The following is a 21632-nucleotide window of genomic DNA, read 5'->3' as shown; positions in this document are numbered from 1 at the left end:
ACTGATCATGGTCTAAATGCCACAGCCTACCTGAGTATTGTTGCTGACCATGTCCATCCCTTTATGACCACAGTGTATCATGTTCTGATGGCTACTTCCAGCAGGTTAATGCACCATGTCACAAAGCTCATATCATCTCAAACTTGTTTCTTGAACATGACAATGAGTTCACTGTACTTCAATGGCCTCCACAGTCACCAGATCTCAATCTAATAGACCATCACCTTTGGGATGTGGTGGAAAAGGAGATTTACATCATAGATGTGAAGCCGACAAATCTGCAGCAACTGTGTGATGCTATTATATCAATATGGACCAAAATCTCTCAGGAATGTTTCCAACGCCTTGTTGAAAGCATGACACAGAGAATTAAGGCAGTTCTGAAGACAAAATGGGGTTCAACCTTTTACTAGTAAGGTGTACCTAATAAAGTGGCCGTTGAGTGTAAATTCTTTATTAAAGGCATCAGCGCGGAGGCTGATGCCTTTAACTTTTAACTTGAAACTACTTTTTTTTTCTCTCTCTCAAGAGAGTATAGAAGAGAGAAAAATTGTAGAAGGTGTGATTGTGAGTTTGACCTTTACTATTTTATTATGGTGAGGGACATGTGAATAAATTTTCCTAACATTGTACATGATAATGAGGACACCACACAAGCCCTCTATCTGAAACGTCCTTTATTCAACAATAAGAAAATGAATATTGTCATTTTACAATTTACAGTTTTTCCACCCAAGCTACTGCAACAATCTTCAGCATTTAAGATACAGGTTACAAAGCTGACACGTTTAAGTCTTATTGAGGTTGACACAGAGATTTTCTTTTTTTTAACAACAGCATTTTTAAATGTGCCACTGATGAAATATAATACAATTATCACATTACCTGTTTATTCTATGATACAAAACACACACCAGACTAAAAAAAAAAAAAAAAAGAAGTATTAATTCAATAATCATGACTGCGGTGCAGTTTGTTTTAAAACCAAGTCAAATTATTGCACTATGGAGTTGAGATCCGTGGAGGAGCCTCGGTAGATTCATACTGGAGCTCCTTTGACTGCTTCTCTTTTGTTGCATGTACTCTAATGTGACATCGCAGCACCACACAGCTGCCAGTGAACACTAATCCTGGGCGATGCTGGTCTTTCCCGTGAGGTTGCTGGTCTTGGGTCTTTTGGACTCCGGAGGCTGGCAAACCGGGTCAGTGGGAGGAGACGGGCGCTCTGTGGAAACATAAATGAAGGGGGAAAAAAAAAAAAAGACTGTTTCAAGGGAAATTACTTGGCCACAGCAGCAATATATATGCAACTATAGTTTTCCATGTGTTTAAGTAGTTTGACACAAAGCACAGTTGTATTTTAAATATTTTAAATGTCTATTTATTATTTAATTAAATTCCACTCCAATGAAAATTTAATGAATGGATTCAAATAAATAAGATAATATAAAGTGTCCACTGTAGTCACCCAATAGTTTACAATCCCATTAATGGGTCTTTGATCTTGACACATTCAAAGGTGTATAATTGTTTCTAGTTCCACTGGACATCTGTAGCTACGTCAGTGTTCACAGATCTCAGTAATTACTTTAGTCAAAACGATGTCTAACATGACTAATAAAAGGCTGAAACTACTGACAAAAAAACAAAAACAAACGAAAAACAAACTACAACACACATGGCCGACCAGAAGGAATTTTCATTCAGACTGAAGAGGGTGGTTTAATAAACCTTTAATAATCCGTATAATCAGAATATCACCACCTTCTAACCATGTAAACGCTTCATAAATAATAAATACTTTCATTCCATGCATGTTTGCCCAACACGGGTTAAAAAAAAAAAAAAAAACATCAGGTGGCGTGACGAGCTTCCAGGCCAAACAGAAAACACGGAGCAGGAGAAACAATGACTCATTCAAACAGGTGGTTTGAAAAGATGAACAAAGACAGAACTGATGTGGGCCGTGCTGTTGAAAAAGGTGACGTCTGTCTGAGTCACCCTGTTACACTGGATGCGTTCAGTGTTGTCCATAAAGACGAGGTGAAAAACTTGGTCTGGTGATTGATACTGAGAGGAACTACTACTCCTACTCCTGTAATGAGCCGTCAGGATCTGACCATGGGAACAAGGCTCACCGTGGACATCTCCTCCATTTCTGTCACAACAAGTCATATAGAGACATTTACGAAGGGCTGGTGGACAGATTTGTAGGGTGGGTTCAAGGATACACCTGCTCCTCCGCCCCTTGGCATCCGTGGTAGGGATGTGGAGAAAGAGCACAAATATGACGACAGACTGAGGTGGAGGACCAACAGTACAGCTGTGGCTCTAGACTCTACTTCCTGAGGAAGCAGAGCTCCTTCAATGTGTGCAGCAAGATGCTGGAGATCTTCTACCAGTCTGTTGTGGCCAGAACCCTTTTCTCTGCTGTGGTCTTCTGGGGGGGAACGGCGTTGAGGCCAGACTGAACAGACAGACTGAATAAACGGATCAGGAAGGCTGGCTCCGTCACCGGCTGCACAGTTTTGAAGTGGTGGTGGAGAGGAGGACACTAAACAAACTGTTATCCCTTCAGCCGTCAAATCCCTCACACCTTCGTGAGCTGCATTTCATTACAGTTTTTTTTCCCCGCGAAATAATAGCTAGATTTCTGAAATTTCCTTAAAGTACAACTGCGCTTTGAGGTGCAACTCTTGTAAAGTCTCACCGTGAGGAAAACAGACTTCGAACGAAGTTACGCCAGTTGCGGAAAATGTGTTTCCAATGCAAAAGTGCAATGGAAACACTTTTTGACTGGAAAACGACCTCATGAGAGTGTTGAGAAGTGTTTCCGTAACCAGTTTTTTATCAGGATATTTAGTTTTTACGCATTTCTTTGGGAAATGGAAACGCAGGAATAGACTTCTGTACAATAACCCCCATATTTATTCCCCAGTCCACCCACATACCTCAACGGACACACTAGGACGAACATAGAATTCATTTGCACTATTGTTTAATTGTTTTAAATGCTGCTTTTTCACCCTCATAACTCCAATTACATTCATTGCATTTTATTGTGTTTAGCTGCTATAGTTTTTTTTTTTTTTTTTTTAAATCTTTATGCTGCTATGGTTTCCATTTTTTATTGCTCCCGAGTCAATGACTCCTATTGAGTCATGGATAACTTCGACCACCGTCTCCACCAGGTAACAGAAAGACCACGGAGCAGCAGCAACTCCTCATGTGTGTTATATGGTTATTGGTTACGAATTCATTTCATTGCAATTTATTTTTTTAAATAATCATTAATTTTACAATTCCTGTTAATATTGGATACATAGTTTGTTTTCTATTTTTATTGTTTATTTTAGTGTTTTTGCTATATATTATGTATGGTGTCGAGTGCCTGTACACATGCATCCACGCATCCATCCATCCGGATGGAATGATTCAGTCAAATTGAAGGATCAGTGTTGATAGAAACGGAGCTGATTGATTTTTCAGGGCCACATGCTACATTATATAAAAGTAATGATTAATATTAATTAACAAGTTTGCAGTTAGATCACACCAGATTTTGAATTTTTGGGGGAAAAAAGAGAAGATTTTCAACAGGTGACCCCTGATCAAGTCATATATTACATCACTGTGCCGATAAAAAGTATCCCCTCCTTGGATGTTTTCCACCTTAAATGAAGCCATGGCCAATATAATTTACAAAGAAAAACCCTTTTTCTTTCTTCTATAAAAGAAACGTCAAATGAAGGGAAAACATGACGGCATAAATTCTCGCCTCCTTTAGAATGACTTACCTGAGGTTTTCTTTTTTTTTTGGCGTGAATGTGAAAATACCACACGCATCATTCTCAATCACAAAACTCATAACACGCAACATAAAAGTCCAAATCACCACTAACCATGTTTGGCCTTCTCTGTGGAGGAGGGAGTGCTGAAAAGTGCTGGCGACCGGGACGCGATGGGAGTTAAAGACACTCTCCTGTAGACAAACGGGGAAAAACCACAAAAAATTTAAATGAAACACGGCAACCAAGTGGATTCAGTTGTGACCAAATTGTAAAAAAAAATATATATATAGTTTCAAGTTACACATGTAAACACAAAATCATGTGCAGGCCTTCCATTGTCTGCGAGCCGTCTGCCAGAGCGATTACTACTTTACAGTCGGTGGGGGGTCCAACGAATCCCTCGTACCAGACGGGGCTTTGTTCACTCTGCCACCACTGAGCATATGTGAAACAACAAACAACATCCCAAAACCCAGAGAAGATGCTCACATGTCTCCAATATTTAAATTCCATCTAAAGTGTAATAAAAAGGCATAATACACATTCTGAACAACAGTGCTCCATCCACCTTCACACACAATCAGCTTATTTTAAATCATTCGAGGGAGGGAGGGAGGGAGGGAGGGAGGGAGGTGGAGGCAGAGCCGCCTGTAAGTGTGACTCCAGTCAGAACACATTCAAATAATTAAAGCATTTCCATAAATTAGCATTTGTCTTTGTGTCAGCGAGCGCCTGTGCTCTTCACACCACCTGCACGACACCTGAATACCCAGCGTGAGAGTCTGAGACTATTTTAATGCCACAGAAAGAAAGAAAGAAAAAAACGAAATATAAATAAATAAACACACAAATCCCTTCTGTGTGAGCTGGTTTAACTGGTGTAACTCTAGCTCTTTGTCAACCCGGATTAGGAAAGTTCTGCATAAAAACTGTTTTATTTCCTTAAAACATCCTCCTAAAATAATCAATTAACTATTTTAATGAGATTTTTTTTTGTTTTTTGTTTTAGTCAACCTGACCTTCAAAGTAAAATATAATTCTTTACTTCACCTTGGTGTAGGTCCCTTTGGTGTCGTCACACCCTTGGGGGTAGTGAGTCCAGGACTATTAGCGCCATTGTGGCCCTTCATTGTGGTGGGGGTGAGTGGGGCGATCCGTGGCTGTGGAGTGGACGGTGCGCTCGTGCTCCCAGACGCTGGGGTGAGAGGAGCAGAGGCGGCGGAGGCTTTAGGGGTGGCGGGCTTCCCCCAGCCCTCCAGCGTGTTGAGGGTGATCCTACGGGGCTGAGGCTTGGATTTGACGTTGGGCGTGCTCTTCTTCTCCTCCGGCGCGGTGGGAGAGGGGGCGTCTTTGCCCGGATTGGTTTGGGCCGCGGGGGCTGGCGGCTGGGACACAGGTGGGGAGCTGTTCTTGGCTTTCTTGCCCTTTTTCTCGGCGCCGCTGCTCGGGACGAAGACCTCCAAGGTGGGAGGCTCCTTCAGAGGGGTGCCCAGCTCCCCGGGGGAGAAGGACAGGAAGGAGCAGTAGCCGTCCGTGGAGGACACCGCCAGGAAGGAGCCGTCACCGGACCTAGACGGGAAACATGGCAGCGGAATGATAAAAACACAAACGTATACGTTCATCCTTCTCGTATTCATACCGCTACATGCCCAACGGACAATATATCAGTCATTCTTCTTTCCACAAAGGCCTCCAATCATTAAATCAAAAAAAAGTATGGGGGATAAAATCTGCAGGAGTTATTCTGTGTAAATTAAATGACAATATATACATATCAATGAGCAGAAGCTGATTATGAAGCATCAGAATTAGTCAAGTTTGTTGTTTTTAAAGCAAAATCCTTATTATTGTCTTATTATTGATTCCACACGCCACACAAACACATAGTGGCTTCCCAATAGGGATGGATATCATTAAGGTTTTATCTGATAACGGAGCCAAAGCGATACTCTTGAAACGGTGCCGACATTTAAACGATGCCCGAACTGGGTTTTGAAGAATGGAAATCATACGAACTTTGTATAAAAACGGTGCCTCTTTATTTTTTAAGGCATTTTGTGACGTGGAAGTTGAACAAAATATTAATAATATAGATACAGCTAAGAAATAAATGAACCAATATAAAATAAAAATCACAACAAACTGTCACAATTAATAAAAACAGTGGCGTGGGATCAAAATCGAGGCGTTACCTCCCCTGCACAATATCTCCTTCGAGCACGTGTTTCAAGTTGCAGAGTCAGCATCTTTTGAGGTGAAGAACAGTCAAACTTTTGACTGTTTTACCTTAAACCGGATTTCTACCGTCATGTGGCGCACACTTTAGTTGAGACCGTGCACGTGAAAAACGGACATGACGTCAGAAATCTGCGTTGCTTTTCGGTCTGATTCCAACCGTTTGTGTCAGCTTGGTATCGAGTATCGCCACCCCAAGCCTTCCTCCCAAACTACATGTGATGGCCTGTCACTGGCTAAACAGGGGATATTGTTAATAAGACGTTTATCTCTTGGTAAATATATTCCTGTCTGTTGTTTTTTATTTTTTTTCCCTCCCCCATTGGTGGCAGATTAATTCAACTCTGCTAATACAACCTCTCTCATTCATTCCTTCAACCACCTTCTACAGAGGGTTAATGTCGTGATATTTTGTGCGTGATCCCCTTCCAACCAGAAATGTGGGATTTTCCTTCGGGCGTATACCTGCAAAATGTTGCCTAGCTGGTTTGTGTACAACGCACGGAGCTGACTGTAAACTGGCAACGGGAAGTGTTTTGCAAACTGCTATGAAAACAAAGAAGAAAAAAATGCTAAATTTGGTTTTACTGAGAGAAGAATTGCAGAAATTGGCCTTTTTCTTATATGAAAAATATCAACCACAATCTCTATGTCAACTATAAATGTCACCACTTGGTTGATGATTAGTATCCGTCCTTTAAAAAGAAACCGTACATTTCTGTATGTTTGTTAATATTCTTGACTTGTTACCCATCACTTTATTATATAAAGAATTGTATCTGTTGGAACGCGTTGTTTTACCATGTGAGATCACTGAGCGTGTGGTAGTGGATGTTGGACACCAGGCCGAACGGAAGAGTCTGCTGCGTGTCATACAGGAAGATGGAGTCCTCAGAGGCTACTGCAAACACCATACGGTACGGCAACTGGAAAACATTTGGTAGATCCTGGACAGAACCATCTGTAAGGGAAAGAAGACAAAAAGAAAACAAACCTAAGAACTACAAACAAAACGGAAAGTTAGGAATTTATAATCAGCCTCGTTTGTTCCGTCCTTGCCTTCTCCCTTTTTGGTCCTCAGTTCAAAGTAGACGGGGCAGCAGCGCACGGCCAGCGTTGCTTTAGTTGGGCATGGCAAGTGGGCGATGGGCCTAAAAGACACGGAAAGAGATGCGTGCATCAACTGCAGGCGTTAATAGCGGCCTGGAAAGTTTTTAAATTACACAAAAGTTACCTTTTCAGGCCCTTCCTGGAAAATATGTAGGTAGTATTCATGATGTTTTCACCAATCTCCACACATCCAGCTGAGGGTGGCGGAAAAAAAAAAAAAAAAAAAAAAAAGGAGAAGGAATTTGGTTTATATAAATTATTTACAAAACTAGACTTCACAAAGTAAAAGCCATATTTCATGCATGCGACGTGTTGTACCTGGAGCGAGCAGGAACGACCCATCTGGAGTAAATGAAAGGCGGCGAAAGAACGACCTCATACTGTCATCGTGGAACATTCTGTACTGCTTGACCTGCAAAGTTACATCCAGCCCAGTGAGCGCTCGTGTCCCACACAACAGACTGTTTAATACGTTTAAATGCTCCACTAGAGAGCTTGATTTCTAACTATTAAGTACAAATATAGTGAATTAAACACGTTTTAGTTGAGGGGTGGATGGAAAAAAAAAAGAAATATATGCTTCGGTGAACATGCAACTAATAGGTTATGCGAATAAAATGCATGAGTGGAACATTTCCACCGACCTCTCCTTCTGCGAGCGGCCCAGAGCTCATTTTACTGATACAAAAGGCCTTTTTCTTGGTGTGAGTGCTGTAAACACGCATCACCCTAGAGAAGAGGGGAAACAAAAAAGCCAGCAGCGTTGAATTAGCAAGCAGCAAATACATTTATTTAGTGAAAATTAAAGCCGCAGATGGACAAATTGTTATTATTAACATTATTATTATTTTACCTGTCACAGCTGAGGGTGGCAACATATTGCCCCAGAGGATCCCAGGTGACACCCTGCACGTAGCTCTTGTGGTCATTTAAGATGCACAGTTTCTGTCCTACAGTGTCAAATGTAATGAATAAAAAGTCAGGTTTAATGAGAATTCACAGAAATAGTAAAGTGATTAAACAAAACATACACTTAAGCAACAAGTTAATTTCATTCTTGTTTCGATGCTCATCGTGTCAGTAGAGGTCAGTTAGTCAGAAATGCCAGCGTCACGATGTGGCTCAGACCAAATGCAAACGAAGTCTGCACCTAAACGCTTCCTCAATGCATCGCGGGCGCTTTCAAGCCCCGACACCACACACGAACCTTTGTTGACGTCCCACATAATGGCGGTGTTGTCAACAGATCCAGACACCATGAAATTTCCTTCCCGCGTCCAGCAGATGTCATACACATCCTCTATGTGGCCCCTGAAGACAAATCATACAAAATATGAGCGTGACCACTCCTGAGTATTTCTGCAAATTCACAACGAACCCACAAACTGTTTCACTTGAGCTCGGTGTCCAGAGATAGACTTTCTAATTTTGCACAGACTGAGAACCAACAGCAAAGTGAGTTGTGGTTTATGAGCGTCACAACGCAAACAAACAGGAGAGTTGTAAAATACTCATACGGTGCAGTGGCAAGAAGAGCTGAATCACTTCTCCTATTTTCTGTCGACTTGCTGTTCTCGTGTACCTTAGTGTTTTGACCACAGACCAGCTCTCCTTGTTGAGCTGAGCATCTTCGTCCTCCTGGAAAACCGGAGCTTGTTCAGGCTCCTTAGAGTCATTGAGCTTCCACAGGAGAATTGCTGCATCTGTGTCAAATAAAAAATAAAAATCGTTAGACATCAAATCGTATAAATGGACATTTTCTTTATCAAACATCTGCTGACTGAGCGTGACACACCATCTCCTCCTGAAGCCAGCAGCTCTCCGTTGGGGCTGAAGCGAACCACGTTAACGGCCTTAGTGTGTCTCGCTAGATTGGACAGAAAGTCCACCACGGCCTTCCCGTCTGGACCCGTGTCCACTCGCCACAGCTGCATCAACATCAGGAAAGACGCTCGTCAAACGCAAGTTGTGAACAGGTTTGGATCATGTAACAACATACATACATATAAGTAGTCCACTTTGCCACCACGAAACATATCACGGGCATTTGAAGGATATTATAATAGAGATTTGATTCCAAGTTTGTTAAAAGAATGATGCATTTCAGTGGATTTGTAGGATGTTGTTTTGTTGGCAGGTTATGTATTTGTTTACACTCAGAGTACACACCAAAAACAACATTTGAACAATATTTGCCTAACATGTACTTCCTGTGTGTCTGTGTTTTTTTGCCCATTCTCACGTGCACATCAACATGTATATTTAGACACATTCCCCATCGTCCCTGTTCCTGGTGAACACCATGTGTGTACCTCTACGTAGCTCTACTACTTTTCTTTAGGTCTGTTCCATAATGTGACTCCACGTACAGAAACAAAAACAGTTTTTACTGTGCAGGCACAAAGATGTAGATGATGAATTTATCCCCCCACTTTTTGGAGAAGAAAAAAAATAGTTTTTGATCGTTTCCTAGAAGTAGATCCTTTATTGCTTTATACAAATTTTGCTGTTTGAACAAGAACCACAACAGTTAATTTAAGTATTTTTGATTTCATGGATAAATGGTTTGTGTGTTCTCTGCAGCCAGTGTGCTGAGTTGTGTTTACAGCTCTTTTTGCAGTATTAACAGTGGTTGCAGTGCCATTTATTGCCCCAAATCTCTGCACAGTAACTAAAACACTGTAAAATCTTTTTAATAAGGTCAGCCTGGCTTAGTGCGTCCTATGTGACAAATTCAACCATTCAAGGTATTGAATGGTTTGACAGATCCCCTAATCTACTGCCACAGTTTTGCCACATTATGCACATCGATAATAAAATGCAAGCATGCAATTTATGTGCACATTTGTCTTTAACAGGTTTAGATTATTAGATTACAATCATTACATCCGTAGAAGGAAAGCATTGGGAAGCAGTTACAATGGATAAATCGGCATTAACCAGATATAACAACTCACTCTGACTGTGGTGTCCACTCCAGCTGTGGCCAGCCGATGAATGCGTCCATCACAGCTGTGCTGAAAGTCCAGACTGTAGACTGGCTCCTTGTTGTGCCATGCGATCTCACAAGTTACTACCTTCATTTTTAGTTTTTATGTATAGTTTAAAAAAAAAAATCCAAAACCGACTTCTGGGGATACAAAAAAAACATGTAAATTGAACATGTTAAATAATGTTATATGGGCCGACATTAGCCACTAGTTAGCGAAATTTGGACCCTATGTTACGGAGCACAGAAGAAAAAACTCAGATAAAGCAGAGTTAGTTTTTACGAATGACAAAACAAGCTAACACCGGTAGCAGTTATCTTTCCAGGTATGCTGGAAAAAATTGCGGGGACCGCTACATTCAAAAGTCAAATGTTGGAGCAGGTCAACAAATACGTTCGCTACACATAGACACAAGTTACAGATAATTCCCCATCACCATCTATCATTTTTATCCAAGTAATTTAGAGGAAAGTATCGGTTTTACCCCCTTCTGTTGTCCAGCGGAATCAGTCGACTAATAATTTCCCGCGTACGATTTGTCAGAGACTTCCGGGTGTGAACTGCACTGATTGGACAAAAATACGGAAGTAGTTTTTCCCTCGTTATTTTATTTCCGGTTATTTCTTAAACACGGTCATAGAAATATTTATATCATTATACGTTATTATACAACGCTCAACATTTTCACCACATTAATATCTCGATACAGTTTTGTATGAAAACTATTTAGACCCCGACATTTTAAACCCTACATTCACATTATTATTGGTTTCTTTATGAAAATAATAGGCATTAAAAATACATTAGTATTAACAACACGTGTATGTAAAGAAAAATAAACACTGCAGTTATAAATTGAATACAGTATTACAGGTATGTCCATATATTTATTGGACACTGACACAACTTTGTAAAGCAGTTTATCAAAACACATTCAGTTAAAGACGCAGTCATATTTGAAGTTATTCACATCCAAATTGGAGGAATCTTACATAAAGTTTAACATAATCATGTATTAATCCCATTATCATAAATCAAACAGTGTGATTTAAAATCCTACCAACATCCTATCAGATACTGACAGCTTGTATATAAAGATGCATCGGCCCAACCCAGGAGGCTGAGTCCTTTGTTATAAATTGATACCATAACTTGGAAAAATATTGGAATTAGTTACAAAACATAAATAGTAATAGAAAAATATATTTCACTGTACATTATATGCTATGTAACAGGTAAAAACAGATGCAACACAATAATAATTAAATGTAAAACTGGAAGCATCACTTAAGAGAGTTACTTTCTACTATTTCACCCATAAACAACATAGAACACAAAACATTCATTCATCTTCGCTGTGATTGCATTGCTTATATTGCTTATATTGCTTATTTTAGGAAACAGTGCAAATGACTCCACATCCATTTATTCCATTTGAAATGTCAAACTTCAGTCCAGGATCGATGAGTATTCACTCATATCTTGCTCTGAGCTGAGCTAAGATAGAGTCATCGGAAAGGACCTGTTCTAGCATCTCGTCAATGACATTACAATCATAGTTGACTTGCTGCAGGTCCAGTACAGGCATAAAAGAGGCGAGAAGGCGGCCGACGTTCTGCCGAAGTTCAATCAAACTAGAAAGGAAGAGAGAAAGACAAAAACTGAGAGGGAGATTCATATTTACATAACTCTTCTTATTAACTGTTGAGTTTATAAATGGCTTTGTAATCAATATGTGGATAGGATGTCGGACACGTCCAACTTTACGCATACATCTGAGCTTCAATGTGTGCCAGAGACCACAAACCTTCCTGCCTCTGATGGATACGTGTGATGAGAATGATCTCTCTGTGGACCCGAGCTTCCTTCTGCTGCGTTTTCCATCCGCTGCTGCTGCTGCTGCTGCATGCTCAACCTCAGCTCTTCACACTGGGCTGCCAGGTTTGCCTTTTCCTCCTCGAGACTGCTCAACTATTGGTGCAGCGCGTAGCAAACCACCAGAGGGCAGAAAATGTACAATGAGAGAGTAAGTCAACATCAATATAAAAGTAACAAGCTATCAAGTTAAGTACACACAAGTCAGGTAATGCAGTTTTTCTTTTAATTGCTATTTAATAGGAAGTGCATTGATGGATGCTTTCTTTAGTTGTGGAAGTATTTTTGGGGAGTTACAACTCTATAATGATTGTTTTAACTTAACGTAGAGGTACTGGCATGTCAAATGAACACCGGGTCACTGACCTGTGAGCGTAGTTCATCTCTCTCCTTGTCTCTTTGATCCAGTTCATGGAGCAGACGGTCGACTGTCATTGAAATCTCATCATTGTCCTCCTCCTCACCGTTGGGCTTCATCTCAGAAGCTTCTAATAAGGCCTCTTTGTCCCTAACAAGTTCATTGACTCTCTTTTTGACCTTCTCAAACAGACTTTTGTAGTTGGTCTTTCCCTCTGTTTCTTCTGTCTGGCTTTCTTGGTGAGAAACCTCCTTCCTTACATTGACTTGAGATTGATCCTGCAGTCTGCGCTGAACGTCTTGCAGTGAATAGGTAAGTTCACGGACCCGTTCTTTTAATCTGTCTCTCTCCACAGCAGTGTCCTGCATCAGCTCCAGGAGCTGGTCTTGCTGTTCCTGTACCTCAGTAATGTTGGGGTAGTGATGTGGAGAACTACTTGCACTGGAAGGTCCAGGTCTTTGATCACTTATCAGATTATGTGCTACTCCAATCTGTAACACCTTCTCTCCAGTGTTTTCACTGCTCTCCTGCTTAATTAGCTTTTGCTCTGCACTGCAGACATTAACACCTGAACTCTGTTCTTTAGTACATGCACTCGTACTCTGTGGTGCTCCCTCTTCCCTTTCAGTCTGATTTTGGCTGTCCACTTCCTGCTTGACCATGCGTACTTCTGTCTGGGTGGTGGTGCTGGCCTGTCCGTCAAGGAGTGACGGGGAAGGACAGCTTTCCACAGCAGCAGACTCTGCAGAGCTCGCTCCTTCAACTTTTATCTCTGAGGTGGCATCAGCAGCTGCATCGTTGCCACACTCCATACTGATGGGAATCTGACTCGACTCTTCCTCCTTCTTCACTTTAGTAAGATGAACAACGGGTTTCTTTGGCTTGGGAGTACTAGCAATCTCCAAGATGACAATGTCGTCATCAGTGTCTACTTCAGTTTCATCATCATCATCATCATCATCACTAACGTGAGGCACAGACTTGGGGCTCAGTGGTCTCACATCTACTGATGAGGGTGTAGTGGGGGTGCTACTATGTAAGCCGTTTACTCTTGGTCTCTTCAGTTTTGTTTGTGGAGTAACAGGCTGTGATCTTTTTAGACTGCAGTGAACACAAAAAAGGAGTTAATGTCTTTACAGACACATCAGTGATATAGTTAAGTTCATGAACAACTCAAGAACGTACCTTTGGGGGGTCACTGACAGTGAGAATACATCAGAAATAACTGGGAGGCCACTGCTGCTGCTGGTGGAGGGGCTGCAAGCTACAAAGAAAGAATACTTTTTATCTCTCAAGCCTCCTTTCTTTTACTGATAAAAGAAAGGACCTTGCAAGTTTTCTCACCAGCTTGTGAAATGTTGGAGGAACTTAGCGGAGTGGACCCAGCCTTCTCACCACCTCCTTGAAATATCCTTGTTTTTGGAGTAGTGGGAGTGGAAGGGGAATGGAGAGACTAACAAGAAACATATCAACAAAACTGTTTAGAATTAAATTGTACTTATTAATATTCCCAAATTACATTTTACAGAACATTTTATAAAGTAACTATTAAACAATTCAGAAACACAAATCATCATCTTAAATTGAAACATACTTTTTGAAGAAGCTTCAGTTTATCTTGCTGTAAGAGAACCTTGCTCTTTCTGACAATATCAGCTATAATCTCATCCTCTTGAATCCTTTGATCATCCTCACCCTTGAAGGAAATAAATATATGAACTGTATACTAAATCATGGTGATGACATGCACCCTAAGGTGGACACATGAATAGCAGGAAGAGAAACTGCAGACCATGTGTTCTTACCGTTTGTCTTTTAGTTTGTCGTTTCTTTTTGTTCTCTCTGCAACAAATAAATCACACATGTAAGGAGTCACACCCGCAGACATTAAGCAGAAATGCAAACTAATCAGGGGTGAAAACAACAACAAAGTTCAGGGAAGATTTATTTATTTTAATGACCCGGTTGAAGACAGAGAACAAATGGCTTGTGTGATTGGGGTTATTGACAGCAACCTTTCACGATGATCTTAAACTGAGCTTTTTCTCACTTTAAGGTGCCATTAGATGTGTAGTTCTGACATTTAACAACAATTACAACTAAAGGATAAACTGTCACAATTGAGCTTCTGTCCTTTAATAGTTACGACAGCATCTACCCACTATTAAAGTGACAAAACTATTCTACTATAACAAGTGTTTTATTTAACTACACCATAAGTGTCTGTGAAGGTTCTCAGTCATCCAGGTCATGGTAATCCAAAAGGTGTTGAAAAAGGCAACTGGACTTGTAAAGTTTCTTGAAGACGTTTCGCCACTCACCCGAGTAGCTTCTTCAGTTCTGAGAGGCTGGTGGGAAGTTGAGTTTTAAATAGGAAACTTGCACCAGTTTCTGGTCAAGCAAGTTTCTGATGGGATGAAACGTCTTCAAGAAATTTTACAAATCCAGTTGTATGCCTTTCGGATTACAGCATAAATTATGTCAATTTTAGCTACACAGCTACACCACTATCTCATGAATTACTCAAAAGTTGTGGATGTGCTTCTGAAGTGGAAATTTGTGACTTACTGTTGCTTATATGTTTTGCGGTATGAAGGTTGGTCATCATCAGAGTCCTCGGGCTCCTCATCAACATTGCAGCTCCTGCACAGGTAAAGAGAAAGCATTAGCAAGGTATATTTGTGGTAGACTTTAACCCAAGCAAACAGCAGACACTTAGGTCAGGCGGGCTTGACTGGCTGGATAGACAGAATCAGTGATCCGATAATCCTCTAGTCTTACAAATGACCACTGGTTAGCAACCAATCTAGGAATATGAGTGGATTTTATATTGTTTTTTTACTTTCTTCCCGTCATCAGAATTACTAAAGCTTTTATTACCTGAACTGAGGGTCAGGGTTCATGCGGCAGAACCATTTTTCTGGCAGCTTGCTGTTGTCAATCCCATCAGGGAGTTTGCGCCACTTTAAACACTGATCACACTGCACCCAGTTTTGATCTGGTCGGTTCCTGTGGAGGAGTCAACGACATGGTTAAACCAGTTATATCGTACTGTACGTGCAGATGGTGACACATGATGTCAGTCATTTCAGATTCTACTAACATGGTATCTTCGACTGGTACGGTGCTGTTGGGATTATCTTTTGTCTTGCTGTAGCGGATTTCCTTCCAGTACTCTTCCAGTTTTATCCCCAAATTGTTGATGGTTTTTCTGTATCGAAACATCAAACAGGTCAGACTTCAAGGAATCAGGAAAAGGAAATAAAAACGGTAAATGCAATATTGTTATTATTACCTGTAGTTATCATTCTCCATAAAGTCCTGTTTGTTGTGGGTAGGATCTAAAAAGTTACATTCTATGACCCCAATGACTCCAACTCCCATGTTGTTGGCCTGTAGAAGGTAAAGATTCAGCACATATTAACACTTAGAAACCTCTGAATACATGAGGAATAAACAAGCTCTCTGAAACCAGTCCAAACTCACCTTAAGCTGACAGCCCACACGTTTGTAAGCTTTGATGAGTCGATTCTTGTGATACATCATGATGCCATACTGGTCTTTACTCTTGGTGTTGTACCCAAATGTTATGGTAATGCGTCTGTTCTGAAATAATGTTTAAGGAAATCTGACCAACCAAAAAGAAGAAGATTAGAAAAAAACGGCACAACTCTAGAAACACCTGTGAAGAAAGGATACCAGGAAAGTGGGCTTGTAGTGGTCCTTTCTGATGCAGGCCAGGCTCTTAGCGATAAGCTGAGATTTCACCTTTTGACCTCGTACCACAATCTGCATCCGAGGCTTCAGGTAGAGGATACTGCAATATGCCTGAAATCATGACAAACACAGTTATCAGTTTATTTATATAGTCAAAAAATGTGATTAAGAATAAACCGTTTTCTTAATCAAACCCAGATGACTATGACTGGGTTACCTCTTTGTTATTAATGGCCTCCTAGAAAAAAGTCTCCTGTCGTTCCTTCTCTCGTTAGTCTAAAATCTAATTCAATTATTTAAATCTAATATCAATAGTTTAACCACTGGCCACAAGACGTCTCCGAACACACTGGAAAAAAAAAATGTCACTAGTGGAAACTGCAAACTTGACTGTTGTTCAAATTTGTTGACACGTTACAAAACTTGGCTATTTTACACACATCAGTTCATACAATGACGGTTATTTATAAAGTGAAATTAGTCTCAAAATGGTCATCTGATGAACGTACCATGATCCACAGGTGAACCATGAGATTCACAACATGTGCAAATATCACATATGCACACATAGCACAATGAATAAACATTATTATTTTATTCCATTTTTTTTTTGGTACGCATTAGTGAATCTCATGTTTTACTTGTAGACCAGGGAACAACCATTTGGGACCTTTCTACTGCTCCTTACCCGCAGTGAGAACACACACTCAGGGGTGTATGATGCTGGAATTTGAGTAGGGTCCTGCAGTTCCTCGTAGACGTCAGTGGGAATTCGGATATCGTAACGGTCCTTCTCAAAATCAAACTCTGTTTTTCCAGTGGACGTCCTACAAAAAAACAATAATAACAATAACAAATTAAAAAGAGAGGAGTGCAATACAGAATATGACAAACATACTATGTGGTGTATGTCTTAACCATTAGGCCACCAAATACCCCATGAAACACATTACTTTTTCTGTGACTTTTATATTTAAAATTTTTGATCAGTCCATGACAACAACACTATTTGTACATCAACTAGTGGACAATCTACCACTCCCATGCATCTGCACTGCTGTTGTTGAGAGTAGAGATCGACTATCAGCGGCCGATATTTGCGTTTTTTGTACTGGTATCTGTATTGGCTGATACGTAGGTGTTTTCACTGATATGAATATATATTTTTTCCCTGGCAAGATTTACAGACAGATGTAACCACAGACAGCCTTGTGCTGCTGGAGACACTGTGGACTGTGCAGCCCATACATTGCCCCTCTCATACTAGCAGAGTACGTGCAGCTGGAAGCTGGAAAATGCTTGTCCTTTTTGGGGGGTTATTTATCACTGTGTCATTTTTATCATGTAAATGTAGGGAGAAAAGCAGTATCAGCTCCAAATATCAGCCAACGCTGATGTAACAAAAATTGATATCGGCCGTAAAAAATCCATATCGGTCGATTTCTAGTTACGTTGTACACTCTTAGGGTAAATGGGGTGATTTAAAGCTATTAAGCAGACAAGGGCTCAGCCAGGGATACCTGACCAGAGGTACTAGCAAATCAGAAACTTGAGAAAACACACGTTGAACAGTGTCACCATCTGATTAGCTACTCAGTTAATACATTTCCAGGTTGAAAATCTGGACAATAACCAATGCTACCTTTAGAGCTGAAGCAGCAAGAGATAGTGAGACAGAGATGAAGCTGCTTCCACAGACAATATTTCATTCTGAAGTAAAAGGTTGAGATGTATGTTAGGATTCCTCTTAAAATTAGAGAACAGCTAATGCTGTTGTTACATGATGAGCACCTTTTATCTTTATAAATGTGATATTCTTGTAGGAACAATTCATATTTTGTCTAAATGTTGCACAAAATTGAGGTATGAACCAGTGTCAGACCAAAACACTACTTACTTACTACTCGCCTTAGCACTTAGCCTACGGAATAAAATATTTAGAGGACACAGTCAGACCTGCGCAGATTCCAGATGATGATCCGTGAGCCAGTTTTCGCTTTGGACCAGGATGAATTGATAGCATCGACCTCAGCGAGCAGTTCTTCTCTTGTACTGAACGGGGAGTAGCGCAGAATGTCCTGCAGACTGGCTTTGTGCTCTTCTCTTACGGAGAGTAAAGCTGAAGTTAAGGACAAAAGCAATGAAAAACAGGACAAGTGGAAATACTCCTGACTGATGACTGATGTGATATGATTCAGAGAAAGCATGTGTCTTTGAAACACATAAAACATAACAAATGTATGTGCGTACGTGCATTAGAGAAAGGATATAGTAGTTTGCATTTCTCGTTTCAAAGGAAATAATAGGCACAACTATTTGCTTGGCATCAATCTTTTCCAGGTAGGTCTGAGAGAGCATCCCAACACACGACGTGTTCTTTGACTTGGAAAAAACGATGACGTCTTTTCCAAGACGCATGGATCCAGACTTGAAGCCGTTCCCATACATCCCAATGGGCTGTTTGCCATTCACAGCAGTCTTGTCACTGTACCCGAAGCTGAAGGGGAGGATAAAAAACAAAAAGTGTTGAAAACTGACGTCGTTCTGTGCACGTAAATGTTAACTAAATCATTAGATATATGCAAATAAAAATTTAAGCTAAGAGTCAGTGCAGAGTTGTTACAACAGAATGCTTTTAGGGATGGGAGAGTATGTGAGCATCTCCTCCACTTTTTTTTAAAATTATGCAGTGGCTGTATTTAGACAACAAGCTGGAGTAAATTTACCCTTTAATTTAAAGCAATTAATTTTCCAGGGATATCAAATAGTGGGATCTGTACCTGAGCAACTTGTGCATTGTTTCATAGTCCAGCCCATTTCCATTATCCATAAAGGTGAGACATTCTTCATCTTTGATCACAGTCTTATCAATCCAGAACTGGCTGGCATTGACATCTGGATCATATGCATTGTCTGTCAAAAGAAAACAATTACAAGAACTTTTAAATTTTTAAAAGATACACAAAGTAATGTTTCTTCTTCAAATTTCTGAGATAAAGAGTTGAAAAGAGATCCTAATTTACAGATGACCTTTTCAGGTGGATTGTCCCTAAAGCCTAATTTATAGTACTGCGCTGATCTATGAACGGTCTACCTCAAACTAACTGAATCTGAGGCATTTGTTATTTGGTAGTTCATATGGATCATTGTCGAGCCCAATTGTCCTTAATTTAACCTGATAATCCACATTTGCCCCGGTCTCGCTGTATTTACTGCTATGTTTTTGCCACTCAGTGGCCGTGGCAATGGCAGTGACGTCAATGCAAATCCTCTACAAAGACACTCTATTCTATTCTATTAAAAAACTGATGTGACATCACGTGTAGTGTCAGCAATAAAATAGAGGTAAGGAGACGCTAAATAAAAATACAGCGGCACTGAAAAGAAGCACCGAAATTTGCGTCGCTTTTCGGTGCGGTTGCTACTGTTTACTACCGGTGCCACTACGGTCCCTACTTACAAATGTCTGCATCTCTAAACCTCCTCAGACAGCCTCACTCATTCTTTATTGATCCAAAACAATCAATTCAAAAATCACAGGGACGCAAACTACTAAAGCAAAAACACACTTTTCTTCCTCTTTCGGTCTGACCTTTGCATTCAGATCCCCATCCTGTGTGGACTTGTGTAACAAGAAGTTCATTTCTTGAATTAGCTGGGTATGTTACCAGCTACGGCTAACAAGACCGTTGTTGTCAAATTCAGGTTAGACAAGACGCTAGGTTAGCAGTTACAAGAAACCACAAAATACACAAGAAACCAAGAAGAATTTTTTTCTCTTGAAAATATAGGTGGAGATGACTCACCTATGAGTTCAGCTATGGCACTGAAGGGCCAGGTGTGGCTGGTGGAGTTGCTGTGAAGAAACTTGGGTGCAAGCTACAAGAGAAAGAAATTAAAGATGACACAATAGTTTGACCAAACCTTTATTTTCATGCATCAGTCATGTGACTTTAGTGATACAAACTGTAATCTACACATGTATCTGACAATTTGTATAAATCATCTTTACATTTTTAAGCTTTCTTGTAAATAGACTTTACACAAAATATCGTGTGTTGCTGTTTTAAGTCTAAGACTTGATTTAAACCGGATCTGTCTACTCATAGCTGGTATTGATATCACCACCAACAGTAAAAATTTATTGCTCTAAACCTTTGTTCTAAGCACTCGCGGGTTTTTTTTTAAAAAGTTTCATAACACGTATGAGTCACAAACGGATGACACACACGCACAGAGGCGCCAAACACCGCAAAGAAAAAAAACACTAATGTTGGTATGTAAGTAAAGTTGTAAGTAAACAGTTTCTGGTTTTCTATGCACTGATCAGTCAAGACATTACAACTGCCAAATTGTGAAGTTAATAACATAGATGTTATTCTGGAAAATTGCTGCACACCAGGTTGTTCGTTCAGTTGCTGGGTACTGACCGGGAACGTCCCATGAGGGCTGCAGTTTTTTCAGTTGTCCAGCCATCACAATTCTACTTTTATCAAACTCGTGCAACCAATCAACCAAGTCTATCACCATTTGAATCATTCATCTATTACACTACACAATTATTGTGTAGTGTAATAGATGAATTACACTGCACGATTATTGTTCCACTGTCACGGCTGATCGGTGTATTTTGATGAGCATGTGAAACATAATGTTTACAGTTCTCATTATGTAGTATATTAACATAGCAGTAGGTGGGTGGGTGTAAACAAAAAAGTGGTGCACAGTTTAGGAAAAGATTAAGACTTTAAAGGAGAGTGGGCAGCAAATCATTTCAGTTCATTTTAATCTCCTGTTCTTCTTCCTCTTTAAATGCAAGAAAAACTCAACAGAATATCGGTGCATATATTCTGTTGTCTTATTTTGATGCATTTCTTCTTTGCATTTGTGGGAAGCGTGGAAAGAATGTGTGTTGTTGTTGTTATGTTGCTTCCACAAATGTAATAACAGCAGTATTTAATGTAATAAACAACGGTAGTAGGGGAAAAGTAATAAACTCACATACGGAGAAAGCTGGTCATTTAAGTGTCAAACACGGAGTTATTATTAACAGCACCATAATGAATTTTAATATCTTGTAGTAGCGATGAAATGTGGACCTGGGACAAAGTGACATCACAGACTCACAAGACACCACTCGTTTTCTAGGAAACGAAAGTCATCGTCGGCTCTGACTGAAACGCGAACTGACAATATCAGCATAACAATATCATTGTTATGCTGCGTTTAATGTCAGCATATTTAACCAGCTGCTGAAATACTTATCGTTTGTCTTTTTGTCACTTGCATCGACCAGCTAAGCTAAAAGCATATAAATAAAGCTCAGTATCGTCCCTAACTGCGCACAATGTACCACTAGTAGAAGCCCCTGCTATACAGATTTAACCTATTTACCAACATGAAGTGGAAACCCCTGATTTATTTTTTTCTTAAATTATTATTATTCCTAACTGGTATTTGCAGCTCTTACAACAGGCACATTCCTGTAAACTAGTAAATAAACTCTTATCACTGACCGTACTCAGAGGAACACCGCGGTCCGTTTGAGTCGCCATC

General features: G+C 40.2%; 2 protein-coding genes across 3 annotated transcripts; both read right to left on the bottom strand.

The window, feature by feature from the left end:
* Positions 1-660: 660 nt before the first annotated feature.
* chaf1b (chromatin assembly factor 1, subunit B) lies at positions 661-10671 on the bottom strand. Its single transcript, XM_047601024.1, has 14 exons — positions 10612-10671; positions 10094-10266; positions 8932-9064; positions 8719-8839; positions 8344-8447; positions 7990-8086; positions 7781-7865; positions 7455-7548; positions 7261-7330; positions 7086-7177; positions 6828-6987; positions 4842-5360; positions 3903-3982; positions 661-1225 (listed from the first exon to the last, which is right to left on the bottom strand). The coding sequence occupies exons 2-14, from the start codon at positions 10217-10219 to the stop codon at positions 1125-1127; spliced, it is 1782 nt and encodes a 593-aa protein (XP_047456980.1). The 5' UTR covers positions 10220-10266; positions 10612-10671; the 3' UTR covers positions 661-1124.
* Positions 10672-10714: 43 nt separating this feature from the next.
* LOC125017629 (MORC family CW-type zinc finger protein 3-like) lies at positions 10715-21632 on the bottom strand. 2 transcript variants are annotated; one of them, XM_047601017.1, is made up of 19 exons: positions 21593-21632; positions 19883-19955; positions 18857-18989; positions 18347-18573; positions 18033-18189; positions 16765-16903; positions 16059-16187; positions 15846-15965; positions 15655-15752; positions 15463-15570; positions 15240-15368; positions 14928-15002; positions 14165-14201; positions 13954-14055; positions 13704-13812; positions 13545-13623; positions 12368-13460; positions 11934-12097; positions 10715-11760 (listed from the first exon to the last, which is right to left on the bottom strand). In XM_047601017.1, exons 1-19 carry the CDS (start codon positions 21629-21631, stop codon positions 11598-11600), a joined length of 3174 nt encoding a protein of 1057 aa, XP_047456973.1. In that variant the 5' UTR covers position 21632; the 3' UTR covers positions 10715-11597. The 2 variants fall into 2 exon arrangements, with proteins under 2 accessions (XP_047456973.1, XP_047456974.1); XM_047601018.1 differs by lacking the exon at positions 13954-14055.

Source organism: Mugil cephalus, chromosome 12 (assembly GCF_022458985.1).
Source record: "Mugil cephalus isolate CIBA_MC_2020 chromosome 12, CIBA_Mcephalus_1.1, whole genome shotgun sequence".
Classification (NCBI taxonomy): Eukaryota; Metazoa; Chordata; class Actinopteri; order Mugiliformes; family Mugilidae; genus Mugil; species Mugil cephalus.
The sequence above is the reverse complement of the archived record's forward strand: the minus strand, read 5'-3'. Positions and strand labels throughout refer to the sequence as shown.